This window comes from Pocillopora damicornis, chromosome 2, assembly GCF_964200805.1.
Source record: "Pocillopora damicornis chromosome 2, jaPocDami1.2, whole genome shotgun sequence".
Lineage (NCBI taxonomy): Eukaryota > Metazoa > Cnidaria > Anthozoa > Scleractinia > Pocilloporidae > Pocillopora > Pocillopora damicornis.
The window spans coordinates 3214272-3237423 of NC_142671.1; the positions used below are offsets into that span (position 1 = coordinate 3214272).

Here is a 23152-nt window from a genome sequence, read left to right on the forward strand (position 1 = left end):
TTGCTTCGTAGTAATTCAGTGATTATTGACTACTACTATAACTTGTTTAGGGAGTGTTCACGAAAAAACCAGGCGGAACCTGGCAGAGTGTGATAATGCTCGGATAATGAGACTAGTTGCCTAAAAGTTTTTTTTCTGTTTTTGGAAGTTAATTAATGGTTTTCACTACCCATGTAGAAGTGATGATCCGAAGTGGTTGCTCAGTGGAGATATTGGGCGTTAAGAAACCCTCATTTTGGACTGAAAACAAGGAAACTTTGTCTTTACATTAAGGGGGGAGCAGGGAAAGAAATAAAATTGACAATTTTCATTAGTTTATTGCGCTTGAAGTCTAGCAGATATAGAACATAGCCTAGTATATTTAGATGACTTCCCTGTTTGTCACAGGAGCAAAGCGACTTTAGCTAAACAGTTATTCAAAAAATGTATAAAGTGGAGGTTTTCCAGGGGACCCCATATCTCCCAGGAAATTAACTTTATTTCGGCGTTCAAAAATTACAGTTCCTAACTCAAGATACCAAACATTTGTGCCACAATGGAGCCAAATCGGGGGTTGTTGAATTATTACCACTGTCCGGTTTTCTCGTAGCCACTGTCTAAATTATTAAGCCTCTGATAAATTTCAGAACATTTCTGAAAAATTCAGCAAATAAAAAAAACTACCTATGAGTGTTGAGCACTCAGCTAACTAATAAAGAGGTTTAATATATGGTTTCAGGCAGAAAGCAAACCGAAAACTGTCATTTTGGATCAAGAGTATTAATACTTCTTAAAAAGGGATGTCCAAGGCTTCATCGTTCAACATCAGCCCACATAAATATCTCCACGTTTCTGTATTAACTGTCACCAAAGGAAGTCAGTTGTTGCTGGGAGGATAGCTGGATATGACTTCTAAAGAGATACTGTTGTAACACGCGGTGTCGAGTGGTGTTCCGTCTCCATCTACCTCAATGAAGTGTGCATATGTTAAAAGTTAACTCAGAGAAATACTACCGAATAACTAAAAGAAAAATAAAATGAAACCGAAGATTTTATTTATAAAACTTTCTCTACTTTTATAATAGATAACACAACCCTGGTGGTGCTCTTTGTTTTGACTGTTTTTAAAACGAAAGATTGCGCCTATATTGCTATGATAATCACCGAAATATTTTTTTTCGAAAAAATGTTTCCCAGAAGTCAAGAAGCGTGTCAGTACTAAATAGACGCAAATAAAGACGGTAATTGGGTCTTCAGTTAAAATAAACATTTCATTTAATCATTGCCAGGGGACATAGCCACAAAATAAGTACGACGAATACTCTGATTCTACTTCAAATTAAAAATTATCCAATAACTAGAACCATTTTCATCTTGGAACAAGCAATATAATCTTAAAAAAATGTTTTAACTTTCCCTTACCAGATATAGCAATTCCATCAGATCGTTTCTTGCAGCTGAACCATTTACAGCTAGTCACAAGGCGATAAAACCAGCTTACAAGGACTGTCCTTACCTAAAAAAAAGTTTTAAAACCTCTCAAAATTAGAAAGAAAATTGATGATTTTGGTGATTTCGACGTAGAGTCGATTAGGAATAATCATGCAAATTACATAAATCCAAGCAAACCAAAAGATTGGCTACGAAGATGATGAGAAGAAGAGTAGCTACACGTAACCATCTTTAATGCGCATAGTTTTAGTTTAATATCTCTTAATTGGCGTAGGAACTGCAAATTTTCTGGGCCCAGTGGAAAAAAAATACCACTGAAAAGCGAAAAGTGGTAAATATCATCCTCACCTTTGGAGTCGAGAAAGTGTAGAGTACAGGATTCACAGAGGAATTTACCGGCAGAACAAAGACGGCAAACCATACATACGCCACACCTTGTTCATCGTGAAATTTGCCCGTTAGAGCAAGAATACTCAGAATTATTACAGGAATCCAGCAGCTAAAGTCTGTTAAGATGATTATGAAAACCCTCCTTGCCAACGCGGACTCTCTTTTGATGCTGTTCGAGCTCACTTCAGATTCACCGTGAGCCTTGACTCTTCTCTGTGACTTGGATACTTTCACGATAATAGAAATGTACGCCAACATGATGAACAGGAAAGCTGCGAGATTCAAACCAATAAAAAGGCCAACAGAATATTCCCAGCCTGCCAGTCTTTCTGAAGACAACTGAAGAGGTAGACATACCGAGGAACGACCTTGGAAAGGGAGGGACATCCTTTAGAGTGAACACCAACTCCTTTTTTCGTACACTTTAGCCCCAGAATTTAACACAGTTTTTCATTATTATTTATACATAGCCAGTCTTAAAGGGGGAAGAGAATTAAAACCACTACAAGTATCATACCGTTGTCCATGAAGTAAGCATTGTTTACTTTGGGGATGTGACTACATCATGATATAGGATGATGTGGTTTGTTTAGGCGCAGAAGGTGCGCTAAGCCACCATTATGTTGACAACAGATCTTTTCTACCAAGTGAAGGAAGCCTCTCAAAACAGAAGTTGTTTCGCCCTTACATAGCTTCATTGACATGATATAACAGACACGAAAACGCTCTGGTTTCACACAAGGAGATGTAGGCGTAAACTTATGGAATGCCCCATGGTTTCAAACTTAATGAAATGATAACTTTAAGGTAACTAAGAGCACAACAACTTTTACCATAGAACCCATATCTTCTGTCCACGTTGAAAAAGTAGGGAGTATCAAAAGCCGGTACCACGGCAATTGCACTTCCGCAGAGCCACACCACGGCACAAACAATGTAAGTTCCTCTTAATGTCAGACGTGAGCATCTGAAGGCAAAAACAATACTTAGCAGACGGTCAGCGGTTATCACAGTGAGCATGAGTACCGAGACCTCACTTGAAAGTACCGAAAGGGCGCCGGCCACTTTACAGAGGACTCCTGACCGCCATATCAAATCGAAGCTGAAGTAAGTACCTAAAATGAAAGGATATATGTGCTTCTTTTCGTTTGAGTTACAAAATTAAAGTAAAGGTCAAAAAGTTCAATTTAAAATCTACGAATGAAATCCTTAAAGTGTTTGATGAATTTGTCAGCGGGAGAATTCCTAAGATTAACTTTGGCACTTTTTACGAAGGAGTTTTTTGTTCCACAGTTATTCAACTTAAGAGAAACTGAATGTTGCTGATTATTTTCAAAATTTAATGAATTTACAAGCATCTTCCACGTCTTTAAGACGCAATTTAAAGGTGAACCCGACGCTATATAGCTTTATCGCCACCATCGTCAAGCATTTACAAAAATGTACTACTTTCAAAACATAGCTTGTGATTCTAAAGCACAATCTATAACTGTTCGAAAATATCTTCAGGATATTTTTCGGCGTTTTTTTCAATTGCAGCTCACCTGCGAGGTCCATTTGTCTACTTCTCTATCATCTGTACTTAAAAATACTGCATAATATGTATATGATATGTAAATACCTGCCCATATCTGGTCCTTAATAGCTATTATCATGAGATACACTCCCATAAGGAAATCAGCCACAGCCAGATTGGTCAGAAGGCAGGTTTGAACTGGATGGTCGTCACGCCTGATGAGACGCCATGCTATCACTGCCAGATTACCAACAACAGCCAGGATACCCAGCAACCAGATACTCCTTCTAGGACCAGAGGCATCGATCATGCGATTACAGCTCGACAAGGCGTTACCCTCCAGCTTTGGATACTCACAGCTTACTTTCTCAAGGTGAAGAGAAGCGTAACAACACAGGGAGAAACTGTCCATTCTCCTTGAAAGAGATGGAATACCACACATTTTTTGTTAGTAAAACAACCAGAGCATCAACAATCCTATGATTTTTAACGTCGCGCGAGTCATTAAAGTACATGTAATTCTTCGTCAAAAACTAACCAGGTCTAAACCTATGACTTGGTTGCCACTGATTAAGCAAATTAACCGTGTTTATGGCTTTAAATTATTCAATTTGATTGTCCAATTCGCGCAAAGCTGTTGATAAGCAAAGAATCCGAAGTTAAATTGAAAAGTTTAAGAGAGGTGTTGATTGCTCTAATTACATAATAAGAAAGCAACTAAAATTTATTCCGTACTTACAAGTTTCGTAGACTTTTAAGATAGCTGAACGTCTCTGGAGGCATACGATCGAGAAAATTGTTTTGTAGATGTCTAGGAGTATAATTTATGGGAAAAGGTTGGGGAACAATCTTTTGAATGGTCTCCTTTGATTAAAACTGCAAAGTATTTAAACGTGTGGGATCAAATTTGGAGAATTAATCACCCACGAAGACGTTAATCTTGAAGTTGTCCTTCTATGCAATTTTTGATCTCAGTTCAATTTTGATGGCTAATCTTGTATCGCAAATTTCGCTCCTGCCTAGCCTTCTCAGGCTGGTTTTTATAATCATGCAGTCTTAGTCAACAAGAGATTTGCATCGGAGCCTTTTTTATTTTTTTGTCATGAAGGGCAAAAAAAATTTGTTCATCTCAAGTCTTTATAGTTTTCTTTTGCGAGAAGAACCACCTCGGTTAAATACCTCGTTAACGGAATTTGTTATATTTTTTTCCAAATTGGCACGTGTTGCATTCTAATAACCTTGGAAATCATGCATAACGCTGATGTTTTATCTCCTTTTTTGATAACCTATTTCTTTGTGAATGCATTGCGTTGTTTGGCATAACTGCGATCAAGATCAAGTGTAATACTTACAAGGTTTTAAGGGTTCTAAGCCCAGAAAAAGCGCTCGGTTGGATTTTTTCAATCTTGTTGTTATCCAGATACCTTTAAAAAATTTTCGAAGCTTGTAAGAGAATTAAAACACTAGTGAATCATTATTTTATAGTGAAATCATAAATAACGAGTAAGCTGTTTTTGGCATGTATGAATCAACACTTACAGAGTTTTCAAACTATTCAATCTGCTGAAGACGTTGGCAGGTATCACGACAATTTCGTTGTGAGAAAGAACGCTATGAAAAAAAAAATGATAATTGACACTTATCAAAAACATGTCTTACAATCAAACAAGACTGTACGACAATAGTAAAACAATGATGATAATGAAAACGATTGTTATAATGATGATGACAATAACAGTGATAAGGATAATGATAATGATAACTTTTTATCAAGTTGTCTAATCGTCTGTGACAATTTTTCCTGAAAAGAACTATCACTGGTACTAAGATGTCGAAATATTAGTCACCACTACCACCATCAGTTCTTTTCTGGAGTAATGCTCTTACACAGATGATCAGAACGCACGCTCAAGTGTTACTCTTTGGTTTTAAAACTACTACTCTAATAGTACTAAAAGTCAAACAATAATAATGATAGTATCAGTTGTAATAACTATATAGCTGGTCAGTTAATCCAATATCGTTAGCGCAGCAGGATTAATTCTGGACAGTTTCACTGAGGACTTAAAGATACAAATTCACACGCTGTCCTATTTAAGAAAAATAGGAGAGTATACCCCAGCCAATCAAATCCAGGCAAAAACAACACGTGATAGAAATAAGTCAATCAACGCAAAGCATAGCGTTTACTCTGTAGACTTGTTATAATTAAAATTTTCAATATTTCAGTCTGCCTTTTCTCAGGGATAATAGTTTTCCTGAAAAGGCTGTATTAAAAGTGACCAGCTATATAATTGATAAGTAATAGGACTACATACTGTCCACTGGAAATAATTAGATTAAAAAAAATTCTTCTGACAGCCAAATTGGACTTGGCGTTTGGCTCCGTCCAATTTTAGCAGTCCTCAGAATTTTTTTTTCATCCAATTATTTCCAAATAGGATAGCACGTAGTCCTATTACCCATACTAATAATTACGGTAATAATTATGAAAATAAAGATAATGACAATGTCCATTGGTTCCATTTAAAAATGCGGATCAAAAATGAGCTATCTACAGGGTTAAATATTTATAAAGAACAAACCAAACGTTTTCGACACTACGTCATCATCAAGGTGTATTAAAACAAGAATAATGCTAATAGCAAAGTATAAAAAACGAGGAGCTCGATATCTCTTTGGGTTGGGAGGGCTCGACATTTGAGCACTTCTGTGCTTTTTGCTGACGATGAAATGAATTAGATTAATGATAGATTAAAATCATATTATTTTCTAAAAATTACTACTGGCAGAGGGTAAACCATCTAGCTATCTATACATCACAGCGAGGGAATCAAAACCTTTAGCACCAAGAGACAAATCCAATTCAGTTTCAGCTGATCATTGCCAGTTCGAAGCTAAGGTTCCAGAGGAAAGCAATGTTATTGAAAGATTTACATAAACAAGCAAACGCCTTCCCCTTTCAGGGATTATAATGTCTGATAGTTAAGTTTAAAACCGTTTTTCGTGATATGATATACTACACCTTTGGAGTCTTTCTGCTGTTGAGTTATATCCAGAATTTTGGAAGATGAAAATCGAAACATAAATTTATTAACATCAACCATTAGAGTCCACTTACAGCGTTTCTAAGCTTCGCAACTTGTCGAAGATGGGTATAGACAGCGTGGAGATTTTGTTGTAGGAGATATCTCTGAAAAGAAGAGACAATCTTTTAAAAAATATTTTCTTTGTTTAAAAGCTTTTTCCTTGATGTTTTGTTGCATGCAAAACCTTTTAATTGAACAGTAATCTGAACCAGGCTCAAGAAATATGACATTTTTGCCTTTTTTGAGTCTTCCAAGTCTTGTTTACTTAATTTCTGTTCAGAATGATTAACATACGAGTTATTAGGCTATAAATATCATATAAAACCAAATTGTTCGATTGAGCATCCTATCAGTATGACTAGTACTACAAGGGAGCAGCTCTAACAAGTCAGTCTACTATAAACGAACTAATTGCTGTTGGAGTTTACTATGACAAGCTTAATCCCTGTTGGAAAGGGGAAGAAAACCTTCCATATGACCATTTTATCACAGTTAAAAGCGTCATGCTATCCGATCATAATTACGGTGGCTGGAATATTTAAACATTTTCACTAACGTACATGAAATCGTATAACAGTTATTCCGTCACTCATAGAAATATAGTCTTTTGCTTTAGCTCTTTAATGGATCATTAATCCATTATTTAAGACTAAATGCATTGTAGGATTATTTATACCGGTCAAATGCTCATACTTAAGCCAAAACAAGTATTTGCCTTTGGTTCTAAATGTTTTTTAATTTGAAAATAGGTTGAGGTAATATGAAAAGTTTCTCCTCTGTAACTTATTGATCTACGTGAGGCAACTTAAAGATTCCCACCTTTCTTTCAAAATGAGCAAATGAATGATCCGTCAGTAAATATATTCGCTTCAGTGAAAAACCAGTTAATGCATGAATAAATTGATCAAGGGTGATAGAAGAACCCTTTTTTACTTATTTTTCATCAAAAAATAGAACTATTTTCTGTTAGCGCAAACATCCGTAGATTTTCGGAAAAGAGAATAGTGTTACTCTTACAGTTTGTAAAACGTTTGCATGTTGCAATGGCAAACAATCATTCAAAGAAAAGAAAACCTTCGCTACACAACAATCATTACCTTTTCAAGCAGTGGGAAACACCTTGGTAATGCATAGAATTCTTATAACTATGTAAATAAGGCTCCGCATAAAACCACTTGGAAATTAGACGGTCCCAATCCCGAATGATATCAACCTATACTTTGGAGCATGGTCGACATTACGTGCAACAACAATAACGCTAATTCAGCTCATGCTAACTGTCCTATCTGTTTGGTACACCATTCGTCATAGATGGGTCTTCCTACAATTAATTTTTCTGCTACCTTCCGTATTCGTTTCCTTATTCATAAGGTTTTTCCCGTGATCTTGGAGCGTCCTGCATAGTTCATGACACTGGTAATCAAACAAATAGAAAGTGCATCCTCATGCCCACATTATAACATTATTGTTCTACGTAAAGCGGAGCTATGCAGATTGAGTCCCTGGGGCATTCTCATAAACATATTTGACCCCTGAAACATTCTTTAAGCGAAGCAATACCGTTTTAAAGCCACAAGAATAATTATTATATAAGTTACCGGAATCTTATAGGATGCCCTTTAATTGTATATAAGGAAACGGGCAGGTAAATTATGATTTTCGCACGCGCTGATTGGCTATTTCGAAGGTGATTGGCATGTGCTAATCTCTTCACTCAGAGTGGCAAAGGAGACAGAATCTCGCGTCAAGAAGTAAATGTCTGATCATTTTCGGTATATTGACAGAAATAAACTATTTTTTTCGTTTCTATGTGGTAGATACTATTCACCTAAGTGTTCAGCAGTGAAACCACTAAAAGACTCTCGATAAAGAAGAACTTTCTGCGTCCTTGGAAGCAGACGTTAAGTGTACGCTGGTTATCTCCACTTCTGTAGATAATAGTTAATTATTGTGTTCGACCGTGGAAGCTTGCCTACAATCAATAGTTTCGGTAGAGATTTTGGAGGAAGCGGTTACTGCGAATTTGTATAGGTGCTAACTGAAGTTCAAGTCAGTTGTGATCCCAAACTAAGTTTGTAATATATTGAATCGTTTAGTAGTCGCTTCCTTGTAGTAGTTACCTTACCAATAACAGTTGAATAAATTACTTCCTTTACTACTTAAAGGGTAATTTTTTGTCGGTTAAATAGCCCATTTCCCGACATATAGGCATGTGTCAGAGAACTAGTGCCGAAAGTAGCTTTCTCACATAAATCGAGCTGTTCTGCTTTTCGTTTTCCTTTATATTACCGACATTACTGAACTGAATCCCTCCTTCTCGCAAATGATTTTCTAAACTCTTCCAAGTTTAGTTTCGAAAAATTCTCTCTCAGTAATGTTTTCTCCCTCGAAGTATCCATTTTTCAATTCAACGGCTTCATGATTTCTCACCATCGAGAGCAACTTTGCATTCAGCCTTGTTCTCACGCCTTCATTTTGGCACCAGATCTCTCAAATGACTCACGAGACTCAGAAATGGGCTATTATATTATAACAATTGCAATGAGTGTATTTAGCTCCGTTAGTGCGACCTGGTAAAAAGATATTGGGCGGAGGGTACTTACAGAACTCGCAGCTTCGACAGGTCTTGAAATATAATCGGTGGAAGATTGCTTAACGCATTGATGGAAAGATAACTATGAAAAAAACATAATTATTACTAGTTATCAAGCTCTGAGTTTCCCTTATTTTTTACATTGTTTCCATTATAGTAAAAAAAAATCTGACGTTATTTCACAATATGCTGGAAAATAACTCAGAAACTGTTCGCGCTTTGTTTAGGTAATCACACGATTTCGAGTACAAATTGGAATAAATAAGCATGAGTAAATTTTTTCAAAGACTAACAAAATTGCACTAGCCCCTAAGGCAAGTGCGATTTGTAGACTTTGAAAAAAATTACAAGGACTTATCTATTCCAAATTGTACGAGAAAAATAATGTGATTACGTATTAATAATATAATGAAAAAATACGAGATAGCTTATCATAATCAAGCAGAAGTAAAGCGCGCGCATCAAGTGCAAAAATAATTTATTCAAATCATGGAAGTGACATTGTACTTTCGGTCAAAACAGCCACGTACGATCAAATCAATAATAAACAATGATAATTTCACATCTTCAAGATGCCAACAAGTTCAGAGTCTGGTTAAACAGTTCAAGAAATTGTTCAGTCTAGTTTGTTACTTCTTTGCACTGAGTTAACCCTTCTCTGTATTGAATTACACTTATCTTAACCAATCAGAACTGAGTAACTTTTTCATGTATCTTCTTAGGTCGTCAAACATTGTATCTTTAATTGTGTTAGCAAAGCAATGGAAATGTTACAAAAGCAATATAATGTCACTCAATTTCCATCCGTTGATTGGTATAATAATCCAATTTAATGTAGGGGATGAGATACAGTCGATGGAGCATTTTATGAGTCAACCGCTAGTAGCTCGTGTTCTACGAATACCCATCGTGGGTTAATAGACCAGAAATCGATCACGAGAGTTGTTTATTGTTTTAGACAGGTGTGAAAAAGTACCACAAGTAATCACTACCACAATAGTGTTTAACCTTTGAAACTCTAGCGAGAGTATTTTATAGACCTAGAAATACCGCACAAAAGACTCTGCTAGCAGCTACAACACGCAGGCATGCTTTAAAACTAAGGGAAAATAAAAAATGACGTGCAATTGTATTCCAAACACTCGGCACAAATTGAATACTCACAGTTCCTCCAGTGAGAAGAATTTCACAAACGTGCCCTCCGCTATCCTACTGATCCGATTCCTTCTTAGGTCCCTAGCAAAAGAACAACACCAATACAAACTTAATCACGTGCATGCTTGCCGCCCATACTATTCAAGCTGTAATGAAATAAAATCATGTTTATTACTGAGTTTGAAAGCACTTTTCAGCGGTCTCACGAACACCCTTCTTTTGTTTGATAATAATATACATGGAAAATTTATACGCTTCTGATTGGCTGAAAACGAGTATATTCTCATGTAACACGAGTACAAAGTTGTAACACGAGTAAAAATTACAAATGGTGCACACGGTTTCAAAGTTTCGTCTGTCTTGCCTTTCTATGGTGTTAGTTTCATGTAAATTGTTATCAAGTAATAGCGTGATTTCTCTTGCAATTTGGTGTAATAAGCCCCTGAACATTTTTCAAGTGCTAAGGCTCGTGCAATCTACTTGTGCTTATTAACACCACAGTGCACTCGAAATCATGGTACTACCTATACTAACACGAGCGCAAAGTTGTAACACGAGTGTAAATAGGCCATTTTGCAGCTGTGTGCTTAGTTGCTTAGCCTTTGATTTGGAGTGAGACTAAAGGTGACCTTGTTGTGATAGAGGCCATTATTTAGTTAGCATGATAAGAAAGTAATTCGCATTTGAAAAGCAGCTAGGTTTGTACCATAACAAGGTCAACCTTTGCCTCACTCCTGTTCAGAGGCTTAGCAACCAAGCACGCAACTTTAAAATGGACTATTACAAATAACGCGCGCGTTGTCAAAATTTTTGTTTGCCTCGACTTTCTGTGATGCTCTACTTTTGTAAATTATGATTTCTCGGATAGGATAGGATACTTGATACTTATAAGATAGGATAGGATACTTGATCATTATTGATCATGATCATGATATAAGTTCGCTACTTACATAACTTTTGTAAAGTTTCTTGTACCACGAAAACTTTTTTCATCCAGGTTTGATAAATGATTGAATGAAAGATTCCTGTAAATATAATGGGTTCAACAACAATTGTGAGGTTACGTTTTAGTTACGTGTGGAAGAAAGAAACCAAGGAGTGGCAATTTCATCAGCCAAAAAGCAAAAAGACGTGGAAACGTAAAAGAAATCAGACTACACATCATACAAGTTAATTGTGATACATGGGAAATTATTCTTTCGTTAACAAAATCACCAAAGAACTAAATGTTATTGAATTTCATTTGCCCTATCTAGTCTTAAAGGTAACCACTTAAAGCGTTGCTTCAGGTTGGGCTTAACGAAAAAGATTTCCATTTTGCCTCTTACAGTTTTTCTAGCGTGTATATTTCCATTGAAATTTCCTTCAGGTAGTTGTTGGTTAAATACCTGAAGAGAATGATAAGGTTAATCACCTACTAGTAACTTATTCTTAGTATATTATTTCAGTTATTTTATCCTATTAATAATGGTATTTTTTGGAAAAATTGAGACCCCACAGACGACCATTCTTATCATTTGAGGACTCTTGATCTTTGTCACAACAACAAAACGAAATATTAATTATCATTGCCGTTGCTGCCACCATCAACTTTAGGGTTTTTGTTATCACTATCATTATCCGTGTTATTTCAGTGCCGGATTTATTTACATATGTTATAATATTGTAAGTGAACCCCCCCTCCCCCCCCCTTCGCCTATATTGTAACTCACAGAAATCCACAAATTATTTTCTGTTAATCCCTGCTGTCGTCTGAGGGCGAGTTTATTGTGGTCGTTACCCAAATATAAAGTCCTTTTAACTCGAATTATAAGCCCGCCATCCATCAGCGAAGGGCAGAGCTACTGCCCCAGTAACGAATAAAGGCGCGACGAATCTCTTGGTAATATGTACTTACAGTTCTCGAAGAGACAAAAGACCAGTAAAGACGTTCGGTCGTAAGAAACTTATCCCATTGCTTTCCAGAAAGCTGGAAGATAATGATATGCCCTTTGAAAATAAAGAAGCTAAAATACTAATAAAGGTTCCAAAAAATCTATTTTGTTATCAGTACCACTATCACGGCAAATATCATTCAGAGAATTTCATATTATCTCATTACAACAGATCATTGTACGCAAGACACGATGGTGCGAACATTAAGATAATAACACTTTCCAAAGATACTAACAGGTTAATACTACGAGTTATGTCTTTGGGATACGAGGGTGGGCGGTATGTTCTTACCCAATTGGGTTGGAATTTTTGATGATCCACTCATGCCCAAGAGGGGAAGGGGGGGAAAGGGGTGGGGAAGAAAGGTGGGGGGGGGGGGTGGGTAAAGGATACTTACAGAAACTCTAAAGATGTCAGATCATTAAAAGTTCCCTCTTCGATATCCAACAAATAATGATGGCTAATTTCCCTGTATTTCAAAAAACAATCAAACGTTAGCATAACCCACAATCAAAAAGTAAAGTAGAATTTGCATGGGCTCGTGTGATAACAGATTGGTATAACCTAACAACGGAGATACTGTCGAGCGGCTGCAAAATCTCCTTTTTTTCCCCACTTCTATAATTATATAACATCGCTCTTTTTTAATTGCAAACATGGATTATATTATTACGATGGCAACAATCAAAACGATACTAATAACCATATTAACTACATCACTGGAAGCGTGCGTGGGTAACATGAGGCGAATCCTGTGTTCTGATCGGCTACTCGAGCGGGTGAGATAAGCCCATCTCTTCTGCTCGGGATCTCTCCGCTTTGATCCCACGCATAGAAAACATTTCGTAAAGCCAACTTACAAATTTCGTAATTTTTGGACAGTGCTAGTGATGGAGTCGCAAAAGAGGCAGAAGACAATCATTTTTGATTCGTAAGGGAAGGAATTTTTTTATTATATGAAAAATTTTTATTGAGCAAGCTTGGTCGGTGAAGATAGCTGGATATTACCCTTGTTCATTTTTTTTTTTTGCCTTATAATGAACCACGGCTTAGTCTTGGTACATAAAAATGCCTAAAAAGAACTCGGAAAAGTCGACCTGGCGCTTGGTCGACGACGTATATTAAAATTCTAATACTACTTTCTTCATTTTAAATTATAATAATAATTTACAGATTACGATGCTTCATAAATATTTGCAATTACTCCTTCTTACTGCGACTCATTACTGCCACTGATGCTACTTCAACCTAAAATCGTTGTTGTTGCAATAACCCCTTTTAGTTCTTCTACTTACAAGTACTTGAGTTGCTTAAGTCCTCCGAACGCATTTCTCGTCAAATTCAACAGATTAAAATTATGCGTAATCGATCTGTGACAATAGAAGGATAAACGCACACTTCAAGAAATCATAATATTTACTATCATTAGTTGTTGCGGATATTTATTCATCCTTTTTTTAATGAGTAACTAAAATGTAAATAAATTGGACTGAGATCGTATTTGAATTCAATCAGGTTGTACTTACAAGTACTGCAGGTAAGTTAAGTTTTCAAATGACTTTGGATAAATATGCCTCAAATAGGCACGAGTAAAAAACCTAGAATTAAATGAAAAAAATGACAATTATGAAAAACATGGAATCGAAAAACACTGAAATGACACTTGGCCTTCACATTTTGGAGTACACTTTATGATACAACTGAAATAATTATTTCAAACTTACAAATATTTTGTGGCGAGAGGAATGTCCCTCGGAACTGTTCTTTCGTAGTAAACCCAACAGTCAACTCGAAACCAGAATGGATGTGATTTCAGTTTGTGACAGCCGCAAAAATGAGAGCATTCTGCGAAGGGAAAGCAAAAAGATGGTGAGAGCAACATTCCAAAGGTTATTGCAATCCGTTAGGCAACGTGACAGGGAGATATTACTCGCTTTAATAAGAAGGGTTTCTCATTTATCATACAAACTGCGGTGTTGTAAAAAGATTTTCGGCCTTGAGAAAAGCCATAACAACGCGCGGGAAAAAATACGATGGTTTTTTTCGCTTGTGTTTGATATTGCCAATAAGCTGCTGACACATCTCTCAGTTTTCTAGGAAATTAATTTCCTAGAGGGAGAAGAAAACCAAAATCCGAAAAGAAACACCGAAATTTACTTATTCAGTGGCTTTGATAACGGCATTTTTTCGCGGTTAAGAACGAAAATTGAAAACTGGAAGATTTGCCACAGGCCGATTTTGGCTGTTTACTTGAAAATTTTTCTTTCGTCGGTTTGTATCAGAAATCTCATTTGTTCGCTGCGCTCACTCGTTCGACCTCCGACACTACCAACTCGTGCGTAAATACCATACGGAAATACTTTCCATGAAATGTTTATATGTCCTTTAAAAAATTATATATTTGGTAGAACTGGTATTTTGGTTTCCTAGTGGGCAATGCTAATCCGCGTCTATAGATTGGATATGTTGCTTTATAAAATTTGCAATCATTATTTGCAGCACGATTTTAATCTCAAGCATTTTTCTCTCATCACTTCCCTCACATATCCTATCAACGTTCTTGGAGTGGTTTAATTTGTGGTGTGTATGTGGGGGAGGGGGTGGTGGAGTTAATCTTATGTATTGACAAATTTTATTTTGTCTAGCGCACAACTAGCACCTTTTGCTCACATTGCGCGTTAAATAACAACAACATATACTCACTCTCGGTGTGAACTAGAAGAGTTTTCGTATCCAAGCCGTTAAAATTACTTGCTCTGCAGGTGTAATTTCCTGATTTGGAATAACAGCTTGGTGTATAAATTACACTTGTACTATTTTGTAAAACTCTTCCACTTTTAGACCACGTAATTCTGGGAGTAGGTGTACCGCCCGCTTGGCAGAGCAAGCTTTGAAAATAACACTCTAGCAAAGTCACACTTTCCTCAGATACCCGAAAGCTAGGAGGATCTGTCGAAAAAAGACAAGTGAAATAATCATTTCACGCCGCCTTTGAAACTTTCATCTCAAGGTTCATTGTCGTTTAGCTAGATTGTAAAGTGACGTTAAAACTCTAAATAAACCAAACATACACTAACCTCCAGTTTTTAAAGGTTTTGCCTCAAAGCTGGCTTCAAACCCCGTACTTTCGCTAGATCCCAATTTTCCATATCTCTCCACAATCATTTTATCGCCACTAGACGCTAGGCGGTGAGGTGTAGTGCTCGCTTCACAAAGAATCGCGAGGATATTGTCGGACAAAGAATGCCCATCTCTGACAATGATATATGTCTCGAACAAACACGCCCATGGTCGAAGATTCATTTTCTTGATAGTCATCTCTATATAGTTTCCTGTCGGAACTGTGATTTTCCACTGCTTATATTCAACACAAGTGGTGGGTGAACCTGTTGGTGAGGTTTTGGGTGTGGTTATAGGTGTGGTCATAGGTGTGGTTAAGGGTGTGGTTATGGGTGTGCTTAAGGACGTCGTTATGGGTGTGATTATGGGTGTAACTGTGGGATCAGTTGCTCTCACAATTGCAGGTGTGCCTGTGGCTGTCTTGACTGTAATAGCTGTGGTATACTGCGTCGGCGCTTTAGTAGGTGTATTAATCATAAATGGTCCGTCAAATGATGACATGGTAATTTTATCTTCGAAAGTGCCTTCTTTCTCCCCATCAAAGAATACATGACAGGATCCGGATGCTGGTGGAAATGTTTGTGTAGATAAAGTGGTAGATTCAGTAGAATATGTTGGAAACGACTCTGAAGGCTCAGTCTCTATCGTTGACGAGAGGGTAGTTGTCAAAACTATGAACAAGACAGATTTTTAATTCTTATGGAGTTAGACTATTGTTAAAGGCTAAGTTTTCCGTTTCTTCTACGATGTAGTCACGTGTGATGTAGATCGCAATGTTTCGACTGCATACTGCTAGTCTTCTTCATCGTGGTAAATAACAATTAAAGCTAAGTTTTCCGTTTGTCTCACGATTTAGTCACGTGTGATGTAGATTGCGACGTTTCAACAGGTCATGCGTGATCTTATAAAGCATGATGCTCTGCTGTGATTAGTCGTTTTTTAACAGCTCTGATTGGTGCATTTTGATCCTTACTGTTTCATTTAGTGATTTGTTCCCTCGGCGGTCCGCTGTCGTACGGCTCTCCTGCTATCCACTATCCCTGTTGATGTTGTCAGGGTGAAGTCTTATATGAATTGCTTCTTTGACACTGAGCGTGTAGTAATAAGGGTCACGGTCAATAAACTTTACTTTGTTCCAGAGTGGCTTGTGTCTGGTGTTGTGGGCATGCTCTGAAACATCTACCGAGCTAAGACGTCTACGCTTATTGAGAACGGACCGCACCAGCTCCTTAACAAAATTCGACAGACCGTCTGACCTGCAAGGTGTCGGAAAAGCTGCTTACCTTGACCCCGACACAAACAGCCGCATAGAATCTATGGTTTACTGAGGATCCATAAGGCTGATGTACCGCTTAGACCTATTGTGTCGTGCGTAAACACCTTTGCATATGATTAATCCGCTTACTTAGCCAATATCTTGTCTCCTTTAACAGGAAAATCAGAGTACACGGTGACCAATTCAGCTCACTTCGTATCCACTGTCAGCAATGAGACGATCCTAGACAACGAGATAATGGTATCTTTCGACGTGGAGTTGCTGTTTACCACCGTTCCTATCGAAGCCGCTGTACAAGCCGCACTGCAGAAACTCGAAGAACAAGCGATAACTACATTATACTACGATCCTAGGATCTGGAAACGCTACGTGGACAATACCTTTACCATCCTGGATCGCGAAAACGTGAATGACTTCCTACAGCATCTTAACAACCAGCAGCCTTCCATCCGCTTCACCATGGAGACAGAGAAAGATAACAAACTCGCCTTCCTGGACACCGCAGTTTTAAGAGAACCTGACGGCCACCTCGCCACCAGCATATACAGGAAGCCTACACACACCGATCAATACTTAGCGTATGATTCACACCACCCTCAATCAGTAAAACGCGGTATCATTAAGTGCCTTCACGAGCGCGCCAAACGTCTCGTAACAAAACCTTCTGTCATCTCCAAGGAGAAAAAACATCTGTCATCTGTCCTGGTTTCTAATGGTTATCCTTTTTCTTTCTCCCAGAAACTTACCAAGACCGGAAAACCAAACAACAGTGCCTAACCCGCCAACGAGTTCAAAGCTACTGCGGTTTTACCTTATGTCAAAGGTCTGTCTGAACAGCTTCGCCGTTGCCTACAACAACAAGGCGTACGCGCTTTTTTCAAGTCGGAGACTACGCTAAGATCTCAGCTAGTACGACCAAAAGACGCTGTTGACTCAGCTACACAAGATGGCGTAGTTTACAAGATTCCCTGTGAATGCGGCGAGGTGTACATCGGAGAGACTGGAAGACCTATGCCAGACAGAATTAAGGAGCACGATCGAGACCTCCGCCGTTTCAAAGCATGCCCACAACACCGGACACATGCCACTCTGGAACGATGTAAAGTTTATAGACCGTGACCCTTATTACTACACGCGCAGGGTCATAGATGCAATTCATACAAGACTTCACCCTGACAACATTAACAGGGATAGTGGAATAGAAATTCCAGAAGCGTGGATGCCAACGATCAAAAAAACACAACAACAAGAGAGCCGTACGACAGCGGACCGCCGAGAGAGCAAATCACTGAATGAAACAGCAAGGATCAAAATGTACCAATCAGAACTGTTAAAAAAACAACTAATCACAGCAGAGCATCATGCTTTATAAGATCACGCATAACCTGTCGACCTCATCGCCTGAAGAGGACTAGCAGTCGAAACATCGCAGTCGAAACATCGCAGTCGAAACGTCGCAATCTACATCACACGTCACTACATCGTGAGACAAACGGAAAACTTAGCTTTTATTGTTATTCACCACGATGAATAACCACAACCTTTTTACGAAAATGACTATTATTATTTAAATAATCTTTAAGCTTCGTGTCTGTTTCTGTCTTAATGATGAATGATATGGCATGAGTAACTCATCATACCTTTTACGAAAATTTAATGACTTTAAAAGACCACTAAGCACAGATATGTCTTGATCTTGCCGAAGCGGGCAACTGTTACAGCTATGATATCATCTGCTCCTATCTTATCTGCGTTAGGCCAGTGTTAGAGTATTGCACGCCCTTACATTACCATGCTTTGGCAAAAACCTAGAACGTGTTTAAAAACGGGCGCTTTAAAGCGCAAAAAGTCTGAGTTTCACTGCCTTTTTAGATATCATATTACAGTTTACCAGGATATCAAGTTGTAAACGAAAAATTGATAGCTAGTACCCATTAGTAGTGCTGAATGGTTCTCGCCTCAGTTAATGACTTCATGTACAAGATTGGTCAAGAGAAGGAAAGACATTTTATAATGTAAATTTTCACGACGGCAATCGCAGTTTTCGAGCTTTTAATTTAGCACCTATAACTGATATTGTCGAACTCCACACCGACGAAATTTACAATCTTTGTTGTGCATTTTCGAGAAGAAGTTTATGCACTAAAAAAAAGGGTTCCAAAATCTTTGGCTCCAGGTAACATGAGGTATACTCGGTATAGCAAAGAGCAGATACGAGAGTTCTGAACAGCTTGAAAAATTAAATTGAAATAAAGGTCTGGCACAAATCGATGAAAAATCCTTCTTTAACGCAGTGACTAATAGGCTTGGCGAAGGAAAAGCTAAAAAATTAAAAAAAGGAATAGCATCACATGTCTTCCAAATGTATTGAGGGTTATTGTATTATAGTTGAAATTGTGAGAAAAACAACGGAAGCAAATCATGACATCAAGCACTATGCACTTACAGTTATTATTATTTGTCAGCAAAATGTCACTTTTTTTGGCGGCTTGTGTTCAAGAAAGGGTGTGCTTAAAAAATATTTCTCGTTAGACTATTCATGATTTGAAAAACATAACAAGAACTATACCTTTGTTATAGATAAGATGAAGAAGCAGCCATGGGAGAAATCCATCAATTGCTTTCATTTTGAATCAACAGTGCCAAGTTAAACTAGGTGGAAGACATAAATTAATGGGTTATTTCTCCAACACTTTTTTAAACTAGAAGGTCATGAAATTAACACTGACATTACTGGTCATATTGATGTATTCATCTCTCGGAGGCGATTTACTCAAAACGAATCACTCCCCTTTTCCTTGACTTAATTTGTAGTAGAAGATGTTTATTTTACCTTCAAAGACTTTTCTTTTATTTAACTAAGAATCACAGAAGGTACGACATGATTTGCACTTCGAGAGCTAATGTACGTGCAGTTACCCATAGCAACAACTTTTGATACCAAATATGTCTAAATTATCAAAGCAGTCACCAAAATGTATGGTCGATGATATTTACGTTCTGCTGTGACCCTTCATAAAGAGCAAGATGTTTGCACATTTTTGCTGTTTACAAGCTTTCTGTACATTGCTCCTCTCCCCTACCTGCTAAACAGAACTTAAGCTTGCCGTTCTTTCTAGGTCTGTAAAGGAAAACAAGATTAATTTCAAAACACCGAGCAACCACCTTAGATCATCTTTAAAAAAAAACAACTATTTTTTGCGTGGTTTGCGTAAAAAATAATTATTCATTTGTAGCCCACACAGAAGAAAATTAAATGAATTTGCGTCGAAGATCTTAATTAGTATGCAAGGGCATGAAATCTCGTTTACTTAAAGGATCTAGAGATACAAAACTCTTAAAAAATGCGGATAAGGCCATTTTATGGCCTATACCCCAAATACTATACTTCTATACCCCAAAATGAAAAACCTCGTGCAATTTTTGAAAACGTTTCAACAAGAACTGCGCTAAGCCCAAGACTCGTAAGTGTCTTGGTTAACAGATCTGAAATTGTATTTAAACTTCAAAACAATCTCCAGCCTCCCATCTTGAACTTGGACTTCTTCAACTTAGAACTGATAACGATAAAATCTTATTGAGTGTACTCCGAAAAATAATCCAAATATCTGGCTGAGATGAAGCTAAAAGAATTCGGCCAGTATTATCTTATTTGATTAGCGAGAAGCATTTTCGATTACAGAAACGCAATTTTACACATATAACTGCGCCGACTGACCTGAAAAACAACAACATACCTTTACAGAACCTTCTCACTTTTTAAAATTGAACGGAAGCAAACTTCCCTACATTAACTGTTGGTGGTTACGGAAAATGCAAAAAAAAATGTCTACTTCTGCTTATAATTGACAAATGGTCGGTATCGCTAAAAGCTGGATTAGTTACGACATTTTCAGTTACGAGAATTTTGGATCTCGTTCATAACTATCAAATGATGGGTTCCCCAAAATATCGTTTCAATATCCAAGCCCCAAAAATAAGAATTTTTGTTATGGACAAATTATCAACTATTTTACCCTAACAGGGAAAGACATGGTTAAAACCGGGTCGATATACTCTGTTACTAAGACAGCATCAAAACAAAATATCATGGGTGGCATCCCCGCTCGCCCTAAAGATACTATATTTTGGAGACAGGAGCTGTGCCGGAGTAATTTATCAATGGAGACTGGATCATGAGCATCGAATATGAGTCTTCGTTCACTGAGAACGATTGTTTTCCACGACCATTTGTCTATGTTTGCAGAGGCGATTAAATGATGGAAGCCTAATTCAATCGCCCCGAGTAAGTAGTTTCAATATAATTTATCTTGCTTGCAAACTCTGACCATTTTTTGGCTCGATATGCAATAAGGTGGTGAGCTAAAACAAGATAAATCTGCACTATTCGTCGTTTTGATGACGATCACTCAGCAATCAGCTCGCTCCTCTTGCTAATTTTCGTTTTTCTTTTTCGTTCGCCAATCCTCTGAACGGTTCGCCATAGAGGGATCCTGCCCCCAAGCTTCAAATTGACATCATTAAATGTCCTTATAAATGTGTGTTGCGAGGTTCTGAACCGTGGACCAACAGATAATAACTAAACCTGCACGAGCAAGCGTCAGAATTTTATCACACGGAATGTACACTAGGATGACTTACCTCGCATAAAACCGACAAAATGACAATCAATTATGGGCCACGGCTTTTCTGTCGCCAGAAAAAAAAACATAGAAGGGCATTTTTCATTACAAACAGTTGTCAGTTAATAAAGAAAAAGGAATTCTCTTTTCTTTCCTGAGAGTTTCATCTACTAACCTTTAAATAGGTCAAGTCAAAAACACTGTTGTAAACTTGTTTCGACGATACTGGTTTTACGGTGGCCTTAATTTATTTACTTCATAAGTACATTGCGTGTGGTTTGGACTTAAGTTAAATAAAGGACTGTAATAATTATAATTGGAACAATTTTTGCCTAATATATTTTTTCTATGTTTTAGTTCTTTTGAACAGTGTAATACAATGCTGATCGTATATTCTCACATTTTTGCGCGTCCTGCAGAGGACCTGACACTAAAATGAAAATCAGGAGCTTTTTGATGCAAGGTATTTTGGAGATTAGTTCATTTTTAGTTACAAAAATACACCCGCTGCTTCTTAAAAAAATGGACATTATTAGCTTTTTAATGCAAGGTATTTTTGGGTTAGTTCATTTTTAGTGACGAAACTTACACTAACTGCTTCTATTGCCAAGGTGAAAAATATCTTCTTCCTCATGTACCATGTTTTCCTTGAGAAAAGCAAGAAATAACAAATTCAGATCGCAGTCACCTCGCAGTCCTCGCCAAATTAAATCGTGCAGTCATTTTTAATTAAGGTTTCTCTCAGGGCACGATCATAATTCAGCCAAACTTTAATTACAATTTAAAGTAATGACTTCTCAATTAAAGCTTCTGGCATGTTTTACCTCGCTATTAGAACAGTCTTTCGATTTTGCCATGGTTTTATGTTGGAAGACATTTCGTTTTTCAAATCAGACCGTTATAGAGGAGCTTTGAAATTGAAAAGAATAAAAAGCAAACTGAAGGAGTTCTGAAAACGGAGAATTATTGACTTCACACTGCAGCGGGAATTTTTTTTTTTTGTGTTAAGTTATATTTACATAGCTGTCGAGAACAAAAGAGGTAACTTATAACAGAGAAAACAGCTTTGTTTTAAAATTTTGCCCTTTTCAGGCAAATTTTTTCTGTAACTCCGGACCTGATTCTGTGTAAAATCCATGTAAGAAACATCGATAAAATAAGACGTTAATAAAAAGAAACCGATGTCCTTTGATGCTTTAAACCCAAAGTGTAACCATTTCCACCAAGCTCACCCTTGATGATGTGCGGACGTGAGAAAAAAATTGAGTCGGCAATTTCAGTCGAGAACTGCTGGAAAAAGTCCCGATTAAAATAACTGAAATATAAAGAAGTCAATCATCGGGCTTTGATTTGTTTCCTTTGTTTTGTATGCCAGTAGAATTTAGTCTTGAGGCAATATATTTTGTTCTTGTGATGAACTTGTTTTTCTGTTATTTAAAAAAGCATATTTTCTTTCACATTACATCTTTCGGAGAGCTTGCTCGTGCTTGGTAACCCTCATTTTGGTGTATTCGACTCAGTCTTTCTAATTTGGTGTATTCGACCCGCTCTTCGGCCGCATCTAATCAAATGGGTTGTACACGGCTAGATCGGATGTTTGTTACACAGAAAGATCTAATCCTTCATGAAACTCTGACAATTCCCTCGTTTAACTTCCTTTGTCGATAGATTAATAACCACATACGAAAAACGCAGACGGCAAAAGTTACTTCTGAATTGGTTAATTCTCTTAAAGACAATTTCATTTGCTTTTTTTCTAATCCTTCAAAAAAACCCCAAAAGAAAAATCTCCTTTTGACCGTCAAAGCCATTTCTCACAAACTACTGAAAAAAATTCTCAAAAGATTCACCCCTGTCGTTTCCACAAGTGTGTCCTGCTGATTCATATGATCGTAAGAGGAAGTTAAATATTGAATTATAAGTAACAGTGGTAAGTAGGAAGTAAATAATAGATATTTGGGTTTTATAACTTAGAAAAAATAAATAGACAAAATTCTCTATTTACATTTTCTAAAACAGCGCTGA

The 23152-nt window shown here is 37.3% G+C and overlaps 1 protein-coding gene and 1 pseudogene across 6 annotated transcripts; one reads left to right on the forward strand and one right to left on the reverse strand.

The window, feature by feature from the left end:
• Positions 1–297: 297 nt before the first annotated feature.
• Positions 298–21835, reverse strand: LOC113668124 (uncharacterized). 6 transcript variants are annotated; one of them, XM_089197059.1, is made up of 24 exons: positions 21717–21835; positions 21147–21194; positions 19589–19626; positions 19075–19157; positions 15187–15900; positions 14813–15058; positions 13834–13954; positions 13636–13707; positions 13405–13479; positions 12507–12578; positions 12072–12143; positions 11503–11562; positions 11125–11199; positions 10184–10255; positions 9030–9101; positions 6459–6530; positions 4877–4948; positions 4690–4761; positions 4077–4148; positions 3443–3753; positions 2655–2936; positions 1780–2189; positions 1402–1495; positions 298–942 (listed from the first exon to the last, which is right to left on the reverse strand). In XM_089197059.1, exons 4-24 carry the CDS (start codon positions 19130–19132, stop codon positions 857–859), a joined length of 3180 nt encoding a protein of 1059 aa, XP_089053185.1. In that variant the 5' UTR covers positions 19133–19157; positions 19589–19626; positions 21147–21194; positions 21717–21835; the 3' UTR covers positions 298–856. The 6 variants fall into 6 exon arrangements, with proteins under 6 accessions (XP_089053185.1, XP_089053182.1, XP_089053181.1 ...); XM_089197056.1 differs by having other exon boundaries at positions 298–946; XM_089197055.1 differs by lacking the exon at positions 21717–21835 and adding an exon at positions 21303–21375 and having other exon boundaries at positions 298–946.
• Positions 16951–17797, forward strand: LOC149049558 (uncharacterized; annotated as a pseudogene).
• Positions 21836–23152: the final 1317 nt, after the last annotated feature.

Excerpts from the sequence above, each read along its gene's own strand:
- LOC113668124 (XM_089197056.1), bottom strand. The coding sequence starts at position 19,132 with ATGAAAGCAATTGATGGATTTCTCCCATGGCTGCTTCTTCATCTTATC. Across the intron at positions 4,762-4,876 it reads TTGAATAGTTTGAAAACTCT|GTATCTGGATAACAACAAGA; the intron begins GTAAGTGTTGAT and ends AATTTTTTAAAG. Across the intron at positions 2,190-2,654 it reads CAGAAGATATGGGTTCTATG|GTCGTTCCTCGGTATGTCTA; the intron begins GTAAAAGTTGTT and ends TCCCTTTCCAAG.